A 20,054-nucleotide genomic window follows, 5' to 3' on the forward strand; every position below is an offset into this window, starting at 1 on the left:
GATAGACGTATAGAGAGATGTATAGATGCATAGATGAATAGATAACTGTATAGATAGAAAGAGATATAGATGTATAGAGATAGAGAGATGTATAGATAGAGATATAGATGTATAGATAGAGATATAGATGTATAGAGATAGAGAGATGTATAGATAGAGAGATGTATAGATAGAGATATAGATGTATAGATATAGATATATAGAAAAATAGATGTATACATAGATAGATATATGTATAGATAGATAGAGATATAGATGTATAGATATAGATATATAGATAGAGATATAGATGTATAGATAGAGAGATAGATGTATAGATAGATATATGTATAGATAGATAGAGATATAGATGTATAGATAGAGAGATGTAGAGATGGATAAATAGATGCATAGATGAATAGATAGCTGTATAGATAGAGAGATAGATGTATAGAGATGTATAGAGAGATAGAGAGATGTATAGATAGATAGCTGTATAGATAGATGTATAGATAGAGAGATAAATGTATAGAGATGTATAGATAGAGAGATGTATAGAGAGATAGATGGCTGTATAGAGATGTATAGATGAATAGATAGCTGTATAGATAGATAGAGATATAGATGTATAGATAGAGAGATGTAGAGGTGGATAAATAGATGCATAGATGAATAGATAGATAGCTGTATAGATAGATGTATAGATAGATAGATAGGGTTGTCATGCAGTACAAACTGTTGGGTTTCAGTCGCCTGTCAAAATAACACATGACGGTAAATAAGAGTAAAAGCGTTCTGATTAAGTACAGCAAAGTTCATGCTGGACAGGAATGAACAAATCCATTAAGCATTTTTTCAAATAGAAATAAAAGTAACAGTCTCATGCTCTTGAGATCTCATCCTCCATCAACGTTTCCCCTCTTACGCCCGTGTGTTTTGATCCTTTGCACTTTTAACGATTCTCTCTTCTTCTTCCTCTTCTTCTCAGTCCTCCTCCGATAGAGGTTCGTGTGGGGTCGACGGCCGTGACCTGCTGTGACCTCTGACCTCCGTCTTTCTGTCCTGGAGGAAGTCTTCGATCTCTCCGGGCAAACACTGGAACTTCTCCTGGAACTCCGCCTCCACGGCTCCTTGCAGCTGGAGAAACACACGAAGGGTTCATGACGCGCATTGATTGGCGGATGGCTTTCGGATTGATTCCTTCAGCAGATACCAACATTCGCCACGACGACCGAATTGTTGTGCAAACACAGGACCCGGGAAATATCCCGGTAATGAGTCGGAGACCTCGCAGAAACGCGCACAACCCGTTTCTGAGGGCACGTTGCATCGCGCGGACAGACGACGAGCTGTATTTCACCTTGGGTTTCTGGTCCTGGATCTCCTGCAGCAGCTCGGTGTGCTGCTCCACCAGCTGGTCGTGGCGCTTCGTCTGAGTCTCCTCGAGCTGGAGACAGAGAGACGGGCGGACGGTTAAAGGTTCGGAGACGGCAGAGAGTTAGCGCCGCGAACGTTGGCGTCCTCCGCTCACCCGTTTGATGTTCTGGACGACTTCGTTGACGTAGGACTTATTGATCTCCATCTTCTCCCTGGGAAACACACAGTCAGAGTTGGATTTCACGGTTTTCTTTCTCATCTGACAAGAGCGGCTGCACGAAGTAGATAAAAGAGCCACCGAGGGTGGATTTATAAATGTGTTCATGGGTCGTACTCTTCAGCCAGATGTTTCTCTTTGGTCTTCGCCTGGTTGATCTTCTCTGTTCTCCTTCGATCCATCTGCCTCTTCAGCTCTTTTTTCTCCCTGGGGAGCAGCGGGAGGGAGAAAATGAACCGACGCATAAGACAAACGATGCTCAATGTCGTATTTTAAAAGACGCACCTTGCTGAGTCTGTGGCATTAAACCTTTTTTCACAATTAAATTTAAAAAAAACATTATTCTTGCTAGAAGATCTACTGGAGATCTCTCAAAACAAACGAGTCAGGTTGACTTGTGGCCAAACATATCTCATTGGATCCCCCTCGCGGCTCAGATATACAAATATTTAGACACAAACATTCCATTTTTCTGGCACTCATCCCTCTAGAGGGCTTCACTGGTTTTGTTCCAGGCTGATTCAAAAACTGCATGGAGAAGATTTGGTTTATTATATTTGTATTCAGCAGCAGATATTAACTATGGGAGACTTTAATTCCTCTTATGAAGAGCTGACTGAGCAGCAGCTATAACTACGAATACGACTACGAATCGGTTGAGATCCTCAATACTCTTCTTTGTTTTCGTTCATCGGTTGCAGATTGTGTCGAAGTCTGAAAACACGAGGTTTCTAATTCTCATTAATAACCAGTTAGTCCAGTTAGAGCTGCTGGGCTTTATTGGGTTTTATCCTGTAGATGTCATATTTCTCTTTACATTTTTCAATTAAATATTGAACTGACTTCTTATTGAAAGGAAACGCACCTCAAGCTGCGACTCCCATGAAAGCAGCTCTCTGAATAACGTTCAGTTCGTTTAATCAAACACTCAAGAGGAATAACTCGAGTCCAACCTTCGTAACTCACTTATCGCAGACGTCTTTGAGTTTCTTCATCTGGCCGCTGTGGCTCTCCTCCGCCAGGCTGCTCAGCCGCTCCGTCAGCTGCAGACAGAAACCAGCGGTTTGCGTTTCACGTCGGAGGAAGCCCACAACGTTATCAATATCTGCTTTTCCCTCCCGTTCAAAACACACTCGCTGACCCGCAACCCTTTGGGGCTTTACCATCTTGATGTGCTCCCTCTGTAGATACTTCTGGCTGTAGTACTGCTCCTGCCTCAGAGCCAGCAGCTGCTGCTGCTGCTCGTCTCTCAGCTGCTGGAGGCGCTCGTCTTTGTCGCTCTGCGAGCACGAGGCCCTGAAGAACGCGTGCAGCGTAAGTACGCGTGCGCATCGAACAAAAGAAAAAAAAAACGCAGGAAACCGCGGCGCACACCGCGGCGGTCCAGGGAGGGGGTACCTGCTCTTGCTGCACTGTCGGGCCACCTTCTTGTGCTTGTTGCTGAACTCCCGGAGGAGCTCGGAGAGCTTCTTCTGGTGCCTCCTCACCAGCTCCTTCAGCTCCTTGAACTGTCGTCTCTGCTCCTTCTGGTAAACCTTTGACAGCTGCAGACCCTCGATGGTGCACGCCGGCACGTCTGTCGCCACGGGTGATCGAACGGCAGATTGTCAATGTATCTCGTAATGTTTCATAATCGAGAGATCTGTAAAACAGCTTCTCCACGAGATCCAGAGATACGCACATTTGTCGTCTATCAATGAATAATTCAGTCACCACTGAAATGTCTTTGCAGGATGCTCTGCTACAAGGAGAATGCAGCACTTTAGGGTTTTCTAAAATGTTCGTACAACACACACGTCCATGACTTCATGGCTTATACCGTATATACCATTCATCATAAACTTCAGCAATTTAGTTTGTTTAGTTGTCTGTACTCTAATTAAAAATAACAGATTGGTCACAGAGCTGGTATTTCAAAACCCATGAAAATACTGACCTATTAAAACACTTAAAACCAGGTCTTCAGTCTTTGCAGCTGGTTTGGATGCTTCTGAAATGCAGAGAAAATGAATATCAAAAACAACATCAACGGGATTTTTTTGGCCTAAATAATCGAAAAGGACGAAGAACATCTGCACATTTTCTTTTCATGCGTCCCACCCGTCGCGGCTGCTTGCTGATTGGCCGCGGCAGCCTTGGGCGTGGTGGCCATGGGGGCGTGGCCCGCGGGGCCGGGGGCAGGGCTGAGCCCGTTCTCCAGCAACGCCGGTCTGACGTCGCTCTTTCGCTCTGCACAGCTGTCCGCCTCGTCCTGAACAACAGGCGAACCAGAAACCAGAGTCACAAGCCAGCGTCCTCCGCTCGGGACAAAGACACCGGGGACCGGGGGGGGGGGGGGGGGGGGCTGACCTCCGTCTGCTGGTCCTCCTCCACGTCCTCCAGGGTCAGGGCCGCCAGCTGTTTGGACCTCTGCTCCAGGAGGTTGACGTATCGGATGGGGTTGGACAAAGCCTCGATCACATCTAGGGAGGACACGTGGAGAGGAAGACAGATGTGCCAGCTGTGTTTCAGAGGGTCTAGATCAGGGGTCGCCAATTGCGGCCCTCGGGCCGATATTTTGTGGCCCCATCCTTAATATGAAAGTGTAATGTTAGTGCGGCCCGCAAGTTTTATACTGTAACCCCACTGTCAGCTGCTGTGTGGGACATGTTATGATGTTCTGGTTTCCTACTGTGTGCTTGTCCAGTGAACGTGGCATGCATGTGACTGACATGGGGGGCGGGTCGTGTGTGTCGGCCGAGGTGCAGAGAGCAGGAGGGTGAAATTCAGTTTCCTGCCCTCTTTCGCGCAGGTGATCATGTGACTAACCGTTAGCATCGCTCGTTTAATAAAGTTTTCCTTTACGACTCACACTAACAACACATGAAGCATCTGACGTCACCGACGAGCGTCTCCGTCCATCACTACGCAGCTTCGATTCACGTAACTTCACGTTTGGCTATAAAGGAATTCCACGGTCACATGACCTTAGGTCTCCCCCGCTGAGTTAAAGGAGGACTAGTGTTGTAGTCTCATTCGGACCGATCCCCCAGGGTGGGGTTCAATGACTGCTTTTGAAAGTGAGTGTTAAGTTGTGTTATTGTCGACCATGCCGTTCGGACGCTAGTCTGTCCCGCGTTCGGTTGAAGTGGGCTGCATCTGGCCCGCAGCTGATTTGAGTTTGAGACCCCTGGTCTAGATGGAAGCGTAACTATAACACAACATATTTAGCGTTTTCCTCTGAAATGGGTCACTCTGCCTTATAAGTGTCTTGTATTTTAAATAATATGCACGTTTACTCGGGTGGAGCTTTCAATGCAATGAATAATCTACATTCAGCTACTTCTACTTCATTCAAAGACTTTAGTATCCTGCTCTGAAATCATCCTCGATGCTGCATCATTACTCCCCATGTCATCATTAATTATTTGCGTTGCCTCATGTTTTGAAGATCTAGGATAGATCCACCAAAGCCATATTGAGATCAGGGACGAGCTCGGGGAAGCAGGAGGATTCTTCAGCAACGCGTGTAAACACGGCGAGCGCGTCCAACCTGCAAAGGTGTCCGGCACGTAGTCCTTGACCTCGATGTGGACGAACACGGCCGGTAGAATCAGAGGCTGGTTCTTCTCGTTCCTCAAGCTGATGTACCGATAACCTACGGGAGACATTTGTCAACACAGAGCCGGATGTCCCCTCGTGGAAGGTGAACGGGCGGCGCGAGAGGAAGCCGACGGCAGAGACAGAAATACATATTAAATGAGTTTAATTCAAAGGGTTGAATGACATTCTCCAAACCAGCAGCACGTCTGTGCAAACCGTTTGACAGGGATCCATTAAACAGCAGGAGCTCGGAGGGGAGATAAGTCAGCAGGACTGGTGGTTTCTGCATAAAGGTTTGGGCTAATTAGCATTAAAAGTCATAATTGTCATAATCTCAGTTCAGAAAAGACTTTTAGACAATCACTGTTTTCTAGCATCAAGCTGCATTAACACAAGAAAGTAGAGGATGGAGGGAAACTTCCGCACAGAAACAAGCAGTTTGCGCCAAAAAACAGATCTAAATTAACTTTAAAGCAATACATCAGCCACAAAATGGTAATTTCTTCATTAAAACCTCATTTAAACTCCAGCTAAAATGCATACGTGGGGGAAGTCTTGAGCGTGTGAGAAAAACAAACGTTTCCCCAAGAATGAACACGGAGTTTGTAATGAACGTGAGCAGGCGCGTGAGGAAGAGGAGTCGGGGACCACAGTGGTAAACGTGAGCTACCCACCGGGCCTTATGGCGGAAACTGGAATAATCCGGTGACCAATGAACTTCCCTCCTTCCTCAAAGGCGGCGATTCTCAGGGAGGCCAGAGTGGGGAGAATCACCTGTCAGGAAGTCACAACCTGGGATTAGACGGCGAGCGGCTTGCGGGTTTTCGGGTGTTTGGAATCCTTCCCCGCGTTCCTCTCACCTTCTTGAAGACGATGGGCTCCTCGTCCCACACCGGGTTGACGGCGTTGTTGTTCTGGGACGTTTTGGTCTTCAGCGCTTTCCTCCTGGTGTCCGCGGGGAGTCCAAACATGTCCACCTCCACGTACACCCCCACCCGCCGCTCCGTCACAAACTGGCCCGAAATGACCTGCGGGACACGGAGACGAGGACACGGAATGGATGTCCCGCGGGTGGGAGGGAAGGGGAGGGGAGGGGACAAGCTGACACGTACGGCCGTACCTTCACAGAGAGGGTGTTGGCCACGATGCCGTCCACCGTGTTTTCTGTGAAGGGGTCAAAGTGTTTGTCGGGTCGCCGCATGAACTCCGGCTTCAGTCTGTAGCCGCACCGCCCGTTGTACTCGAACATGAAGAGGTTCAGCTGCATGGACAGATCTGGGACAAAAACGCCACCTTTAAAAGGTCTGGGTCTGAGCACTGAATGTGCCGCCAGTGAACAAAAGACCTTTAATTGATGCAATTTACGAACAAATAAAAATGAATGAGAGGCACATCAATTAGAGGCCCAAATGAGCAAAGAACATCCAGTTACTGGAATAATTCTACCATGCCACTAATGGCTGCTTGAAATCAATTTGAATGAATTAAAAACGTCTTCAATCAGTTTTACTTTAAGGGTCAATTTAGCCACTAAGTAAGATGCAGTGTTTGCAATAACCGGGTTTAAATATTTATAACCTCTGGCCTGAACATAACACTTTTGCACTAAATTATTATTGCATCACTTGAAAAATAAATGTGGGGGAAAGTAAAGCGAGGCTTATTTCTGTAATAATATTATGAGCCGTCTTCTTTACTCGTGAATCAGTGGATAATATTAACTGTTCAACCCTCTAAAAGTACTAAAATAGAAACACACTGTGGTTGAACTTGCAGCGACCTTTGGATGCGATCGATGAGTGTCGAGAAAACGCACACGTTCGCATCCTCCCACCTATCGTTTGGTAGTTGAGAGCCACGAGTTGACAGCCGGCGTTCCAGAAGAGCTGCGGCATGAAGTTGGACGAGTCGACTCTGGTCCCTTTTGGATAAATACGACTCAACTGAGATTTGTTATATCTGGTCAAGTTGAGGTCAAGAAAACGATTCAGTTAAATCGTGTTCTGTCCCAATGTTGTGATGTGAATATTACTTAGATAGTAACTGCAGTAAGTGAAATTAAAATTCACAGAGCGCCCGAGAGAAAAGAGGAAGATGAGGAGCGTGAAGTATGGAAGCGGTTGCCAAGGTGCGGCGTAGTCGCGGTAACCGTTGCCAAGGATACTCTACGAACTCCACCGGGGACTTTGTGAGGTGCTCCAAAGCTTTGGTCTCCACGAAAGATGACATGTGGTAACAGCGGGCTGCCTCTGCACACGCACACACACACACACACACACACGCACGCACGCACGCACGCACGCACACGCACGCACACGCACACACACACACACCAAGGAGACATTTTTCAGCAATATTTTCCATCATGTTCAGATATTTGGAGGATTCACAGAAATATCAAAAAGAAATATCAAACTTGACGTGAATTTACAAAACGTGTTCCTTTTCTGTTTGTATGGATCCTTAATTAGATTTTTTGATTTTTTTTAATGAAAAACTACACATTTAGTTGTAGTTCCTGCGATGGAACCAACAGGTTTTCTGAAAAGCTGTCGCCGTCTTGGCAGTGACAACGCAACCTGCCCCTCCCACATTACCCTCCTGCTACTCAAAGCGCCCCGATATTAAGCCTCAATATATATATATATATATATATATATATATCAAGAAATTCAGGAAAAAGTGTCTGCGTGTCTCAAAGTGTCGGCTTCGGATCGGCTCTTCTTACTCTTGGACGCTTCGAAGGAGTTGAACTTGGTCGGCTGGACGTAGTTTACCAGAGTTGACATTTCCTCCGTGGCCACCGCCTCCCGCTCGGCGGAGCCCTGAAACAAGCAGCAGCAGTCAGGTTTCAGGGGTTTGAGTGTCACGGGTTGAAGAACACACACTTTACAAATGTGGCCGAGGGAACACGTTCAACAGATGCACATCTTTCTCTTTCATAGTTCTGTCTTGCAGCAAACTTGAGGAGCGCGTGATGACGAAACAACATCAACACCAGCACAGTCTTTGTTTTTGTCCCATTCTTTTCTTCTTTATGGTGGATTCCGATCAAACATAAGAGTTATTTTTGGTGGTTTGGTTCTGTGTTTTACCAGATTGCCTTTTCACCCGCGCTTTTCGTTGAGGTGAGACGTGTACGAACAGATATCAGCGCACAGTATCTGATGGCCTCATGTGAGGTCACTCGACTCAGAAAGGTGAGCGGACCGGGCCTCTGCAGGCCGCTCCTCCTGCGCTGACCTTCAGTGGTTGCATTGTGGGTAATGTAGGCTCCATCTTTTGACAAGGCAATAAATATTCTTTTTTTTAAAAACCAACGCGACAATCCAAACAAAGTTTGGATGAGTGTTGTTTTTTTTTTTGAACGGAAACTCGATCAAACCAGTGAACAATCAGCCGCCATCGCCTGCGTGGGTGAAGCTCAGACCCACTGACAAGAAAACAAGACAACAATACACACCAAGATTGATCGAGATTGATCGGCGGTGACAGCGACGCACCGCTGAGACGACGGCAAAAATAAAGCACAGATGGCGGCGAGAGTTTGACAACAATAACACCGAGGCACATAAAAGATTCACTGTGACGATGGCATTAAGAATAACAGGAAACCATGAAACACTCGCGGACATCGACAGACGGCGGCGGCGGCAGCAGTGGGGGGGTGGGGGGGGGGCGACCCGCCCCTCCGCGATGTACGACGTCACCACTGACCTTTTTACCATCATCATCTTCGTCATCATCCTCTTCCTCGCTCTCAGCCTCGATCTCTGTTAAAATTAAAGTCAAACAAGTCTTCATCCCCATCGTCTCCTCGCCCCCGAAGCTGCTGAATCAGCGCTAAGAAGAATTATATAATGTATTGTAAATGCACCAACGCACGTGCAGGAATGTCGGACTGTTAAATCAGTCGATAGAATGTTAAAAATGTATTTATTTTAGATTTTTAAAGAGAAACCCGAACCCAAGATAGCCACTGAAACCACTGAAAAAGAATGATTCCTTCTCTGAGATCCGACCATTAACAAAGCGACAGGAGACTCGCGTGTGTGTGTGTGTGTCTGTGTAACATCTGAGTTGACACACAATCAACCACTGCAAGTGGGGAATTCAGCGAATTATGAACCAGACGTCTGTGGTTGAGTAAACAACCCACTCAGGCGTTTTCCCGGGCCGCCTGGCGTGAGTGTGCACTTCAGCGCGGTGAACAGTCTGCTCTTTGCGTACGGCCGTCGGATTGGTTCTCGCCGCACACACACACGAGGCCGGGTCAAGGGTCAGGCTCCCTGAGTCCTGCCGGTTAATCGCGGCTCTGAGCCTCCGAGCTCCCTCTGGGACGTCCCCCGGCGAGGTGCGAGAGGAAAACAAAGACGCCGCGCCGTCGCATTCTGGGTGATTGTTCTCGTTTAACTTCATGTTTTAAGTGAAAAAAAAAAATGTTTTTGTAATATGCTAAATCTTTAACTGCGTTCCTTTTAAAAGGAACGTTGCTTGTTTGTCACATTTTGATCTCTTTCTCTGCAAGAGAATCTGCGTCTCTCTTGCCTTTTATTTGTTAAATAAATATGTAAAAATAAGCTCGGCTGTCTGAATCTACACAAAGAAATTGTTAATACTGGAGCTTCACCGCCGTCATTGTACCCAACACAAACTAATTTGGCAGTGACTCATATTAGCGAGGACATACGTGTGGATTTAGTTCTAAAGATTCAAAAGAAAAAACTCCCGCTCCTGCAGCCCGGAGAACGCGGCGGTCAGCGCGGAAACATCTCACGTGCGCCTCTCGTGCTGAAAGGAGAAGAGGTCCTCTTTGTCTCGGCGGCTCACCTCCGGCGTTGTTACTAGGAAACGCCGGTTCGCTGCTCTGATTGGCCGGCTGGTCCGCCGGGCGCTTGGCGTCCGTGTTGTTCGGGGGTTTGTGGGATTTCTTGTTCTTGATGAGAATTTTGCCCATCAGCTCCTGAGGACTCGGCAGGGGGACGCCGGACTCCAGCTGCAGACAGACACCGGGGTTGTAATATATCCCAGTAATACGTAAAAGATAAAGAACGAACGGGAATAGATCCAATAAAACCCGGTCCAGCTCACGTTACATCCCACAGGGTAACGCTGCACTTTGATTCAAGCTACTGAAATATCACAAATAAATACAACACACTCACTAACATAAAGATGGAATGCCGTCAAAGCTAAAGACACAGCAATTATTCAGCAGTCAAATGTTTAATATAACGCTGTCTGTGTTACTTACGGGGTATTTGTCCAGAGGGTCAATCAACAGAGCGTCTCCGAAAATAGATTGACAATATTCAGCCATTTTCGCCTGCTGCTTCAAGCTGGTGAGACAGAGAGATGAACGCGTTACAGGGAGAATCTAAAACGGATCGCATGAACCACTGGATGACGACGGAGATCCTCACGAGTCCACGTGGTTCTCAAAGGAGAGTATGACGGGGAACGGAGACGTCTTGAAGGCGCACTCTGCGATGGCTTCAATCACTTCCTGGAAAAAACGCAAAACAAAACTGCAATTTTCACACCAAAAAGTCGCAGAACAAATGGGATTAAACCACTCGAGTAAAGTACGTGGAAGCTGTGCCTTTAAGTTCTCGTGTAGCTGCTCAGTCAGTGGTCGACAACGACCTTTGACCCGACTATATGCGCGCACCTTGAATGGGATTTCCGACGTCATGGTGAACCCGTGCGTGATGACGGGCTCCTCCTCGGCGGTCCGTCCCTTCCACACATCCAACTCCACGCAGCGGCACCCGGCCAGGAGAACCTGCCGGTACATCTCCACCGAGGAGCTCCCGGCCAGCTGGCCCGCTGCAACACAACGGGCGAGAGACGTTACCGCGGCGCCGCGACCCCCCCCCCGACCACAGGCGGGCTCACGGCGTGCGTGTACCTGTCAGGTAGGTGTTGTGCGAGGAGTTGATGATGTAGTGGGATAGCGGGTAGCTCATGTCCTCGGACTGATCCAGCTTTTCTGGAGGGATGACTCCGTTCTCGTCACTGGACAGATAGCTGGACAGCGCCTGCAGCGTGATGACGCCTGCGTGATGGAAAAGCGAGCCAATCACAAACCAGTTCACGAAATCACTTAATGACGCTTTATAATGTTATTTTGGGGGGCCGACAATATTCCATTGAATTCACTTCATTAATACACAAAGGAAAGACGTGGTCGAGGGGTTTTATTCTGGCACCCGACGTGAGCAGGCTTATTTTTAGCAGTTCACCCCGTGTGGGTGGAGGAGTATTTCTGGTACCGACGGAGGAGAAGAAGAAGAAGAAAAACGCAGCTGGCCAGCTAATGGCATCACGTTATTCAGGAACACAGCGACGAAATAGCAAATACCCTGCGGCCCGTGTGTGTGTGTGTGTGTGTGTGTGTGTGTGTGCGTGCACCTTGCTCCAGCTGGGCCGGGTCCTGCTGGTACCGCTCCATCAGAGCGAGCGTCTGAGCCGGGCGCAGAGGCGGGTAGAGGATCTCGTTGAGCCTCGGGTCCCTCTGCTTGTTGTTGACGAACTCCGTCATCTGGTCGAGCGACAGCGTGCCGTCGCCCCATCCTCTACGGGGGTCAGAGGTCACAGGGTAGTAACAGGAAGCCGTCGCGCACAGCGGCATCGTGCCCTCGCGTCGTCGTCGTCGTCTTCCTGCGTAGGACGCGGGCGATCTAAGCGGAGTGAAGCTCACGCGCGTTTTTTGACACACGAAACGTCGCCGGTGGCATTTGCAGTTTTTTAAAATCCCAAACACACGCGGCGTTCAGACCAAATGAATGAGTGGAAGACGAGAACTTTAAGAAAACGCAATGACTAAAACTAAGTTTTATGACTAATTAAGGTAAAATAATCAGTTGATGAATCAATAACTGGCTTAAGATGAAAAGATACTGCGATGAGCACTGCGCTTCTGTCTAATCCCGCCTGTGCACACGTGGGACAGGAGATGAATCATTGTTCACCATCCTTCCCATATCCAAGACATTAGCCCGAAGCAAATAACAGCACAGTTAAAAGGAAAAAAGAGCCGAGCAGTTTAATCTAACAGCGACACGTCTCTGAGCTGGTCAGAGGTCAGAGGTCAGAGGTCATAGACACACTTACTGCAGTTTAAAGATGTTGCTGAGCTCCGGACGAGGACACAGACTGTCCAAAAAGCTCCTGTAAACCTCCAGCGTTAAGTCCTCCAGTTTGATCCCGTCGCCCTGTCGGACACACGGGACACGCACACACACACACACACACACACACACACACACGCACACACACACACACACAATTCAGCTTTTCACTGGTTGCTTCAAGGAACTTGATGACCCAGATATCTGAGCTGGTGGCGCTGCCTCATTGTGGACAAAGCGCATCAGACATCAGCTTCGACGGTGTCAAAGGAAGGCCTTCGTGTGACAGGGACGACACGCATCGAGCGATTACCCGTCCGTAGGGCAGTCTGCAGTTCTCCAGGGCGGTCTCCACCCTCTTCCTGTCTGCTGAAAACAGTCGAACGATGCTGTAACAGACAACGACATCACAACGGCATCAACTCAAACAGAGCCCACATGCCCGGCCTCGCTTCCCCCGCAACTCAGAACTCTCCCCTTTAACCCCCCCCCCCCCCCCCCCCCCGAACTCCCGAGATACCCCCCCGCCCCCCTGGCGTTCCTAAATCTCCACCTGGCCCTTCACAAGTGCTTCATCCCGCCTCGTGCTCCGGCAGCGGTTGATTACCAGGTCAGTGCTGAAATTAAGGACCATTCCTGTCCCTGTTTTTCGCTTTCCCAAGTGCACGTGGAATTAGGTGTATTTTTGGAAGCAAGGGACAGGGAAAGAGCAAAGTTTCGGTCTGTGCGCGTCTCCACGGATTTATCGGAGCCATTTTCTCACGTGCCGCAGACCGCCGCCTGCTGCTGTGGGCGTGCACCTCGGCGTTAACACAGAGCCGCCGGATAAGGAGGCGATCGGGGGGGAACTCACTTCTTCACGGGGATTCTCCCCTCTGCGTTGGGCTGCAGAGTCAACCGGACGTACCTGAAACAAAGAGAGAGTCACTGTGAGCGTGGAATGGAACGGTTTCATTAAATGGACAAGAATCGAATGATGCTACATTTTCTTAAAACGTAATTACCAACAATGACGTTCCAATGTGAATCTTTAAAAAACGAGTCACAGACCCTGAGCTTTGTTGTTGAAAAAAAGACGGTCCTCACCGGCATTGCCGTTTCCAAAAAACGTTACAAAAAAAACCCCGGAGGAAACTGTCCATTTGCTGGGGATTATTGTCAGCGGCGGATTAACACGCATCTAATCTGCATCTAGAGTATTTCAGGCAGCAGCGCGCTGAATGTGGGATTCTACGGCACGCAGGAGGAAGACGTACGAGGCTCTGGGTACTCAGACGAGTAAATATACTGGAGAGGAAATGTGTGTGTGTGTGTGTTTACTCACGCTTTCAACAGACTTTGGTCTCTGTTGAGATTGAGGCTCAGCAGGTTGGAAGACAGAGAGAAGAGTTCCTCACACCACACCTGCATAATAATGACACTCCATCACCATCGTCACCACCATCATCACCACCGTCATCATCATCATCGTCACCCTGACGTCGTCGCCGTGGTGAGTTTGGGCGGCACCTTGGCTTCGTCCTCCTGCGAGGCGATGAAGTTGAGCTGGTTGACGTTCACCAGGTCCGAGGCCGTAACCACGGTGACCATCCGGTTCTCCAGGCGGCCGACCAGGTTCCCGATGTCCAGCAGCTCCCGCAGCTTGGTCTCCTGTCGGACGACACGGAGCGACAAAAGCTTTGGAGGAGGAGGAACTACGAAACCGGCAAAACAACAATCCTGTTAATTCTGTCTGCCTATGCGGGAGAGTCTGGACGGCGTCGGACAGCATGTGATGTTACTACGCTGACGCCGCACGTGGTGATGATTGGTGATGTATTTAATCCCCTGAATGTAAATGTATTTAGTGCAAATAGTTCTAACCGCTTTGAATTAGTTTTATTCTGCATTGGAAGGATGTACTCACAAAACAAAACGGGGCCTCGTCATGTTTCACACTTTCTCTACAGTTCTCTTAATGTGTTCCTTTAGTAATTGGCTCCTCTGCCCAAACTGAAAAGCCTCAGCGAGGAGGAATCCTGCAGCGTCTGAGGAGGTTTCATCCTGCGTCGTTACCACGTGAACGTCCATTTCTTCAGGACAGAATAAAACGCAGAGGGAGCGACAGGAACAGACGGGGAACGTAATTAACAACACGCATGATGCACCTCAAGAGACCATTAATAAAGCACACGATGAAAACAAAGACGCTGAGAAGCAACACGCGGGGGGGCACTGAACGGTTCACACATGGGGGGGGGGGCTCGGAGAGGAGACGGCACCTTCGGCGTTTTGGTGCTCCGCCCCGTTCTGACGTCCTTCACGATGGTCAGGTCCAAGAGCTCCGTCTCCTGAAGACAGCGCGCAGACACACACGGTCAGCTGGAGCCGCGTCCGGTTTCCTGTTGAGGATTTGAGCCGCCCGGGGGGGCCGTGTGTGTGTCTGTGTGCGTGTGTGTGTGTGTTGTTACTACACTCTTTGATCGTGTTATATCTGAGCAGTTCTTGTAGGTGTTCATCTGCAGAACCTTAGAATCAAAACCTCGCATTTTATGCTGCAACTTTTAATGAAACCAAAAGGAAATTGAGATTTTTTTTTCTTTTTTTTGTTTTACATAGATTTCATTCTTTAGAGCAAATTAAAAGCTGTTCTAACCAATATTTAATTGGTTCAGGTATTAAAATGAAGTCTTACTTAAAATGGAAATTTGAAGAAGAAGCAACCTGCACTCAAGTGTCAATTAATTTAGCAGAAGAGTGCATCAAATAAGAAGGTAAGATAAAAGGTTTATGCAAGTAGGCTGCAATTAGTCTTTGACTCAGAACTCCGTCGGACCAAATATTAAAAAATTCAAAGACTCGACTACTCGGATATGAATCAAGTCAAACTTGGACTTCTTCTATTAACTGAAGCGGTTCCCCATCCTTTTGCTAATCAGCCCCGTCCGCCTCGGCGTCAGCGGCCTCCACCTTGTTCTGGTCGGTCCAGTAGAGGTAGAACCCGTGCTGGTCCACGTGGAGCGTCACTGGAGTCACGGTGGACAGATCCTAAGGAGAAACACGGCAGGAACCCGTGAGGGAAACATCACCGCAACAGCAAGCAACTTTCAAACGGCTTTGTCCTGAAAAAAAAAAAAAAAAGACCCTCTCAGACGGACCCTCTACTTGTAAATGAGCTCGTCAGTCGGAGAACACCGAGTGATTTGCACACGATAAATAACCCGACCAAACTTTCTGTCCGGTTGTGGTGACATCCAGCTGTTGCCATGGTAACCCGCCACGACGACGGCTCCTAATTGGCTCCAGGTGGACTCGGGCGGCGCAGCTGTCCTGGTGTTTCCGACAGAAGCTCGATTCACACAACGAGACTCAATCGGGCCCCAAAGCCTGGAGGAGAATGTCGCCGACCGCGACCGTTTACGAGCTCGACTCAAGAAAAAGAACTCGACTTTACACGACAAAACGGTTTCTCGATTTCAAACAGACGGAATGGAACTTTTGGGCCAAATGATCTCAGGCTGTGTAGAAGCAATAAACTATAGTAATAAATATATATTAAATACATTGTAGCAGCATTCACTGAGGAAACGCAGCACAAAGTGCTTCATAATAAAACATATTGTAAGCTAATGCATTTCTTCTTCCAAGTACACACATCTACAACGACAACAAACTCAATAGGTCATTTCAAGTGGATCTCTCTGAGCCTCTGACCTTCACATTACTGAGATATTAAACTAAGTGACTGAAATGATTACGCTTCACTGTGAGCACTTGGTTAAGGTCATGCGTTTACTCCTGAAGCGAGAAGGTACACAATAAAAACTATAAAACCCGTTATGAGTCTGAATACAAACATCTGCGTTGGAACAAATAAGCATTACACAATGAAGCTTTAGCAAAAGAGCTCATGAAATGCTGCTTGACTTTGAGATTATATTGATCTCCGCTTTCGGGTGTGGGGGGGGGGTCTCTTCAGGGGAAACAGAAATATAAGACATTCGTGGCTCACACAGGTTGTGTTGTGTTGCGTGTGGAGCCGCTTCCCTCGCGATCAGTGCGCTCAGAAGGTTACAAACTGGAGGAAGAAGCTCAGAAGATGGTTAACTCCCATCCCTGGTTGTCACTCGTTGGCATAGCAACCAGTTCTACTTTGCATAAAACCTACTTTTAGAAATTCAAATATCAACACACACACACACACACACACACACACACACACACACACACACACACACACACACACACACACGGTTCAATCATTGTGACTAGATTGAACAGTATATTGGATTACTTATTCCAGAAGAAAGATTCATGATATCACATAGCTAAATTCACTGATTTACACACACACACACACACTCAGACGCACAATCAATTCTTTCTCACACACATCAAATCAGTTTAGGTAGTGGTAGCCATCCCTGTTACCATGGCAACCAGACAGCATGTTTCTCAATGTCAGGGCGCCTTACTTCAGCATACCAACGCACAAACACATACACGCGCACAAATACCTTCAATTGTGTGTTTGATGTGATCGCATTGAAAGAGTTCTGCATGTATTTGTTTAATGCATATTTCATTGCACACACACACACACACACACACACTGAATGCATATGGATTCCATACCAACAGGTGGTAAAGAAGCTAACCACCACAGTGTCTCTCACACACACACACACACACACACACACAGACACACACTGTGTGCCTCTGCTGCCGTCTAATCCACAGGTATTTGCTGCCAAAGCTCCATCAACAAATGAATGAACACATCTGACACCATGTTTCCTCCAATGTCCTCTGGATTGTTCCAAGTGGACACGAAGACGCCCGTCATCGCACAAAATATATTTAAAAAACATGCGTTTATATAAAAAGGAAAAAGCCCCAAAACAGTCAAGATCTTTGGATTTCTCTTCTGCTGTTGAATGAAAATCCGTCTCCTTACCTCGTCCCATTTAATGAAGTTGCTGCCATTCCTCAGTGTTTGAGAGACGAAGGGAGGCTGGAGTTTCAACGCGTGGACCCCCGGCTGAGCACTCGCCATGGCTTCACACACACACACACAGAAACACACACACACACACAAACAGACACACACAAACTGGACGATGCTCAGACACTCGGATGCTGCATCTCTGTCGCGTCAGAGCTCAAACTCCTCAGAAGTCAGGCAGCAGCATCCTCTTCTCGTGTCCTCCTCTCTTGGTTGGACTTGTCTTCTCTTTCAAAAAAAAAAATATTTATTTCAGTCCGTCCCTGTCCTCCTCCTCTCTGCGTCTCTGTGTGTCTCTGCGTCTCCGACCCCTCTTTTCTTAACCCTCCCTCCCTCCGTGTGTCTCTCTCCTCTGTTGGTGCTGCATCTCACAGAGAGACAGACTGAAACAGATGCCTTATGGGAGACAGGATGTGTGTGTCTGTGTGTGTGTGTGTGTGTGCGCTCTGCCTCCACAAATTGACTCATCGGCGACATGCGCACAACCGCGGCTTCCCACAGATGGGGGAGGGATGAGAGAGCGAGAGACCGGGAGGGAAGGAAAGAAGAGAGTGGGAGAGATGGAGAAACATTGAAGAGAGAAGCGGAGGAAGGTTTGGGGAGGAGAAAAAAACAAAGAGCAGAGAGGATGAAGAGCGGGTGAGAGGATGAGTGGGCGTCTAGGGAGGGGGAGGGGCGGGAGGGAGGGAGGCGGGGCGGGAGGGGGGGGGGGGGGGGGGGTGACACAAATCGTTATGGTCAAACGAGGCCACTCTAAGATGTGGCGATACGAGGCGGTCGGCGTTGGTGGAGCCGAGGTCAGACCAGGGAAGTGATTCAGTGACAAACATTGAATATTTACGCTGACAATGAGACACGATTAATAACCTGAAAAAATAAATGGACAGTATAATTTATTGTGTTTTTTTTGTTGTTTTCCTTTTGTTGTGCGAAGCTTCCCGTTGTGCCGCCTGACGCTGACACGTGTTCGCTTTGTTGCTCTTATGATTTACTCAGTATTTGTATGCGAGTTCGTACCATGTCATCCGATTTCGAGAGGTGTGTGAATGTAACCGAATAAAGTGTCGACCTTTGACCTTCAGAGATCTCGAGCGACGTCGTCGGGTGCAACTACATCTTGCTGCTGATTAAAATATATTCAGAAAGAAAATAAATGATGCTTTGACATAATCAAATGAATGCGACTTATAAAACACGTCGGGATTGGTTTCGATCGTCTGGATGGATCCGGTTTTGTTGAAACCGGTTATTCTTAAAAAGAAAAAGACGTAGAAGGGTGTCCACATACCTCAGGCAATAAAGCCTGGTTAAAAATACAAACAACGACTAATAATAACAGAGGCCGGAGGAGAGTGGGCGAGACATTGGAGACGAAATAACGGAGTATTGGAACAGTATTTCATTAAAAAGCAAACGGGCCAAAAGCAGCAACAATGTGTCCAGAAAGAAGCCGTTTCAGAGCACCAAGAGTCCTAATGAGGTTGATTTAGAAAGTTTGGGACTGGACTTAAAATTGCAAATTGCAATTTGCAATTTTAAGTCCAGTCCCAAACAGCAAAATTGTGATTTTAATACATTTATAATGCATTTGTCTCCATTGTAGTGGATGCAGAAATGTCAGAGACGCATCCTGAAAGCTGACAAGCTCCCATCAGAGGAGATGATCGACATGTCAAATGATGAATGTTGCTTTGTCACCAAAGCCCAAGCTGAGGTCTTTAAATTGCTCCTTCTGTCCGTCCAACAGTCCACGAGTCAAAGAAATGCCATTGAAATAAAAATTAAATAAAAAAAAATAAAACAATAAAAAAAATGAAATAAAAAATATATAAAAATATCTTTTAGACCCTGAACTCTGCAGAACCTCGACCTTGGACTGCGAGGCGACGCGCTGGCACGCGCCAAACTATTGATTTCCACACGTGCACTTTCACAAGAACTAACAGCCCCTCTGCCAGCGAACACGCTAACTCACACACAAACACACCTCATCACGCCGCGGACACGCACTCTCCCACACGCGCGCGCACTCTAAACGCACAAAGAGACGCGTGCACAGAACCACGTTGCCACGATACTGTTGGTACCTGACGCCGTTACTCGGGCCCCGCTGGCAAATATCCCAAAATAAACTGTTGGATACAAACTCGGGGCGCCGCATTAAAAGGGACCAAAGGAGTAAAAATGGAGACATTCAGGACGAGCAGCACAAGGGTTTAATAAATAAACTTTGCAGTCCTTTTTATCGATGTGCTTTTGGACAACGAGCAAACGTATCGATACGACGCGGATGCCGTGATGTGCTTCTGGATATTGTTCAAATCGAGATGTAGTGTTTTGGCCTTTTCCTGGTTTTAAAGGCTGAACTACTTCTTAGTTCATAAGCTGAATTTAGATGTTTTTGTTTTTACCCACAGTCATTTTATCTAAAGCAATTATTAGTTATCATGAAACTAAGGTCATCTCTGTAATATTGAGGTCAAAATCATCGTGAAGTTGCATTTTCTGTTTTCCCCACAGCCTCAATGTGTTGCTCCCCGCGACACATCGCCTTCTAGTGATGCCACAGAATCTCAGCGCCATCGCCACGACGACGACGACGACGACGGCCAAAACTGCAGAAACAAGGATGGAAAATTTGCCCTTCAAGAATGTGTTTTACTAATCGCTGCACAACCAGCAGGAAGCTGCTGACAGAAACACACACAAGATTCAAGACAATCCTACTGCCCACACACTGGCACTCACACACACACACACACACACACACACTTCAGTCTTC

The 20,054-nt window shown here is 47.6% G+C and overlaps 1 protein-coding gene across 5 annotated transcripts; it reads right to left on the minus strand.

Moving 5' to 3' along the window:
- Positions 1-957: 957 nt before the first annotated feature.
- LOC120820843 (1-phosphatidylinositol 4,5-bisphosphate phosphodiesterase beta-1) lies at positions 958-17,471 on the minus strand. 5 transcript variants are annotated; one of them, XM_078104920.1, is made up of 32 exons: positions 17,225-17,471; positions 15,238-15,315; positions 14,550-14,618; positions 13,798-13,938; positions 13,613-13,692; positions 13,142-13,195; positions 12,602-12,677; positions 12,272-12,372; positions 11,570-11,733; positions 11,067-11,213; positions 10,827-10,984; positions 10,579-10,661; positions 10,410-10,494; positions 9,986-10,151; positions 8,873-8,928; positions 7,884-7,980; positions 7,320-7,404; positions 6,990-7,114; positions 6,276-6,430; positions 6,016-6,183; positions 5,830-5,929; positions 5,106-5,210; positions 3,923-4,035; positions 3,674-3,824; positions 3,510-3,560; positions 2,972-3,149; positions 2,737-2,869; positions 2,540-2,616; positions 1,691-1,780; positions 1,511-1,568; positions 1,340-1,426; positions 958-1,116 (listed from the first exon to the last, which is right to left on the minus strand). In XM_078104920.1, exons 1-32 carry the CDS (start codon positions 17,321-17,323, stop codon positions 964-966), a joined length of 3,483 nt encoding a protein of 1,160 aa, XP_077961046.1. In that variant the 5' UTR covers positions 17,324-17,471; the 3' UTR covers positions 958-963. The 5 variants fall into 5 exon arrangements, 4 of the variants coding, with proteins under 4 accessions (XP_077961046.1, XP_077961045.1, XP_077961044.1 ...); XM_078104919.1 differs by having other exon boundaries at positions 3,510-3,563; XM_078104918.1 differs by having other exon boundaries at positions 2,737-3,149.
- Between the last annotated feature and the right edge of the window lie 2,583 nt (positions 17,472-20,054).

Source organism: Gasterosteus aculeatus, chromosome 6 (genome assembly GCF_964276395.1).
Source record: "Gasterosteus aculeatus chromosome 6, fGasAcu3.hap1.1, whole genome shotgun sequence".
NCBI lineage: Eukaryota > Metazoa > Chordata > Actinopteri > Perciformes > Gasterosteidae > Gasterosteus > Gasterosteus aculeatus.

What these genes read in the sequence shown, in the direction of transcription:
- LOC120820843 (XM_078104917.1), bottom strand. Translation starts at nt 17,323, where the DNA reads ATGGCGAGTGCTCAGCCGGGGGTCCACGCGTTGAAACTCCAGCCTCCC. An exon ending in TTTGAGAACCACGTGGACTC is followed by an intron (nt 10,495 to 10,578) that starts GTGAGGATCTCC and finishes CTGTCTCACCAG; the next exon opens with CTTGAAGCAGCAGGCGAAAA. An exon ending in GGTTTTAAGTGTTTTAATAG is followed by an intron (nt 3,150 to 3,509) that starts GTCAGTATTTTC and finishes CCGTGGCGACAG; the next exon opens with ACGTGCCGGCGTGCACCATC.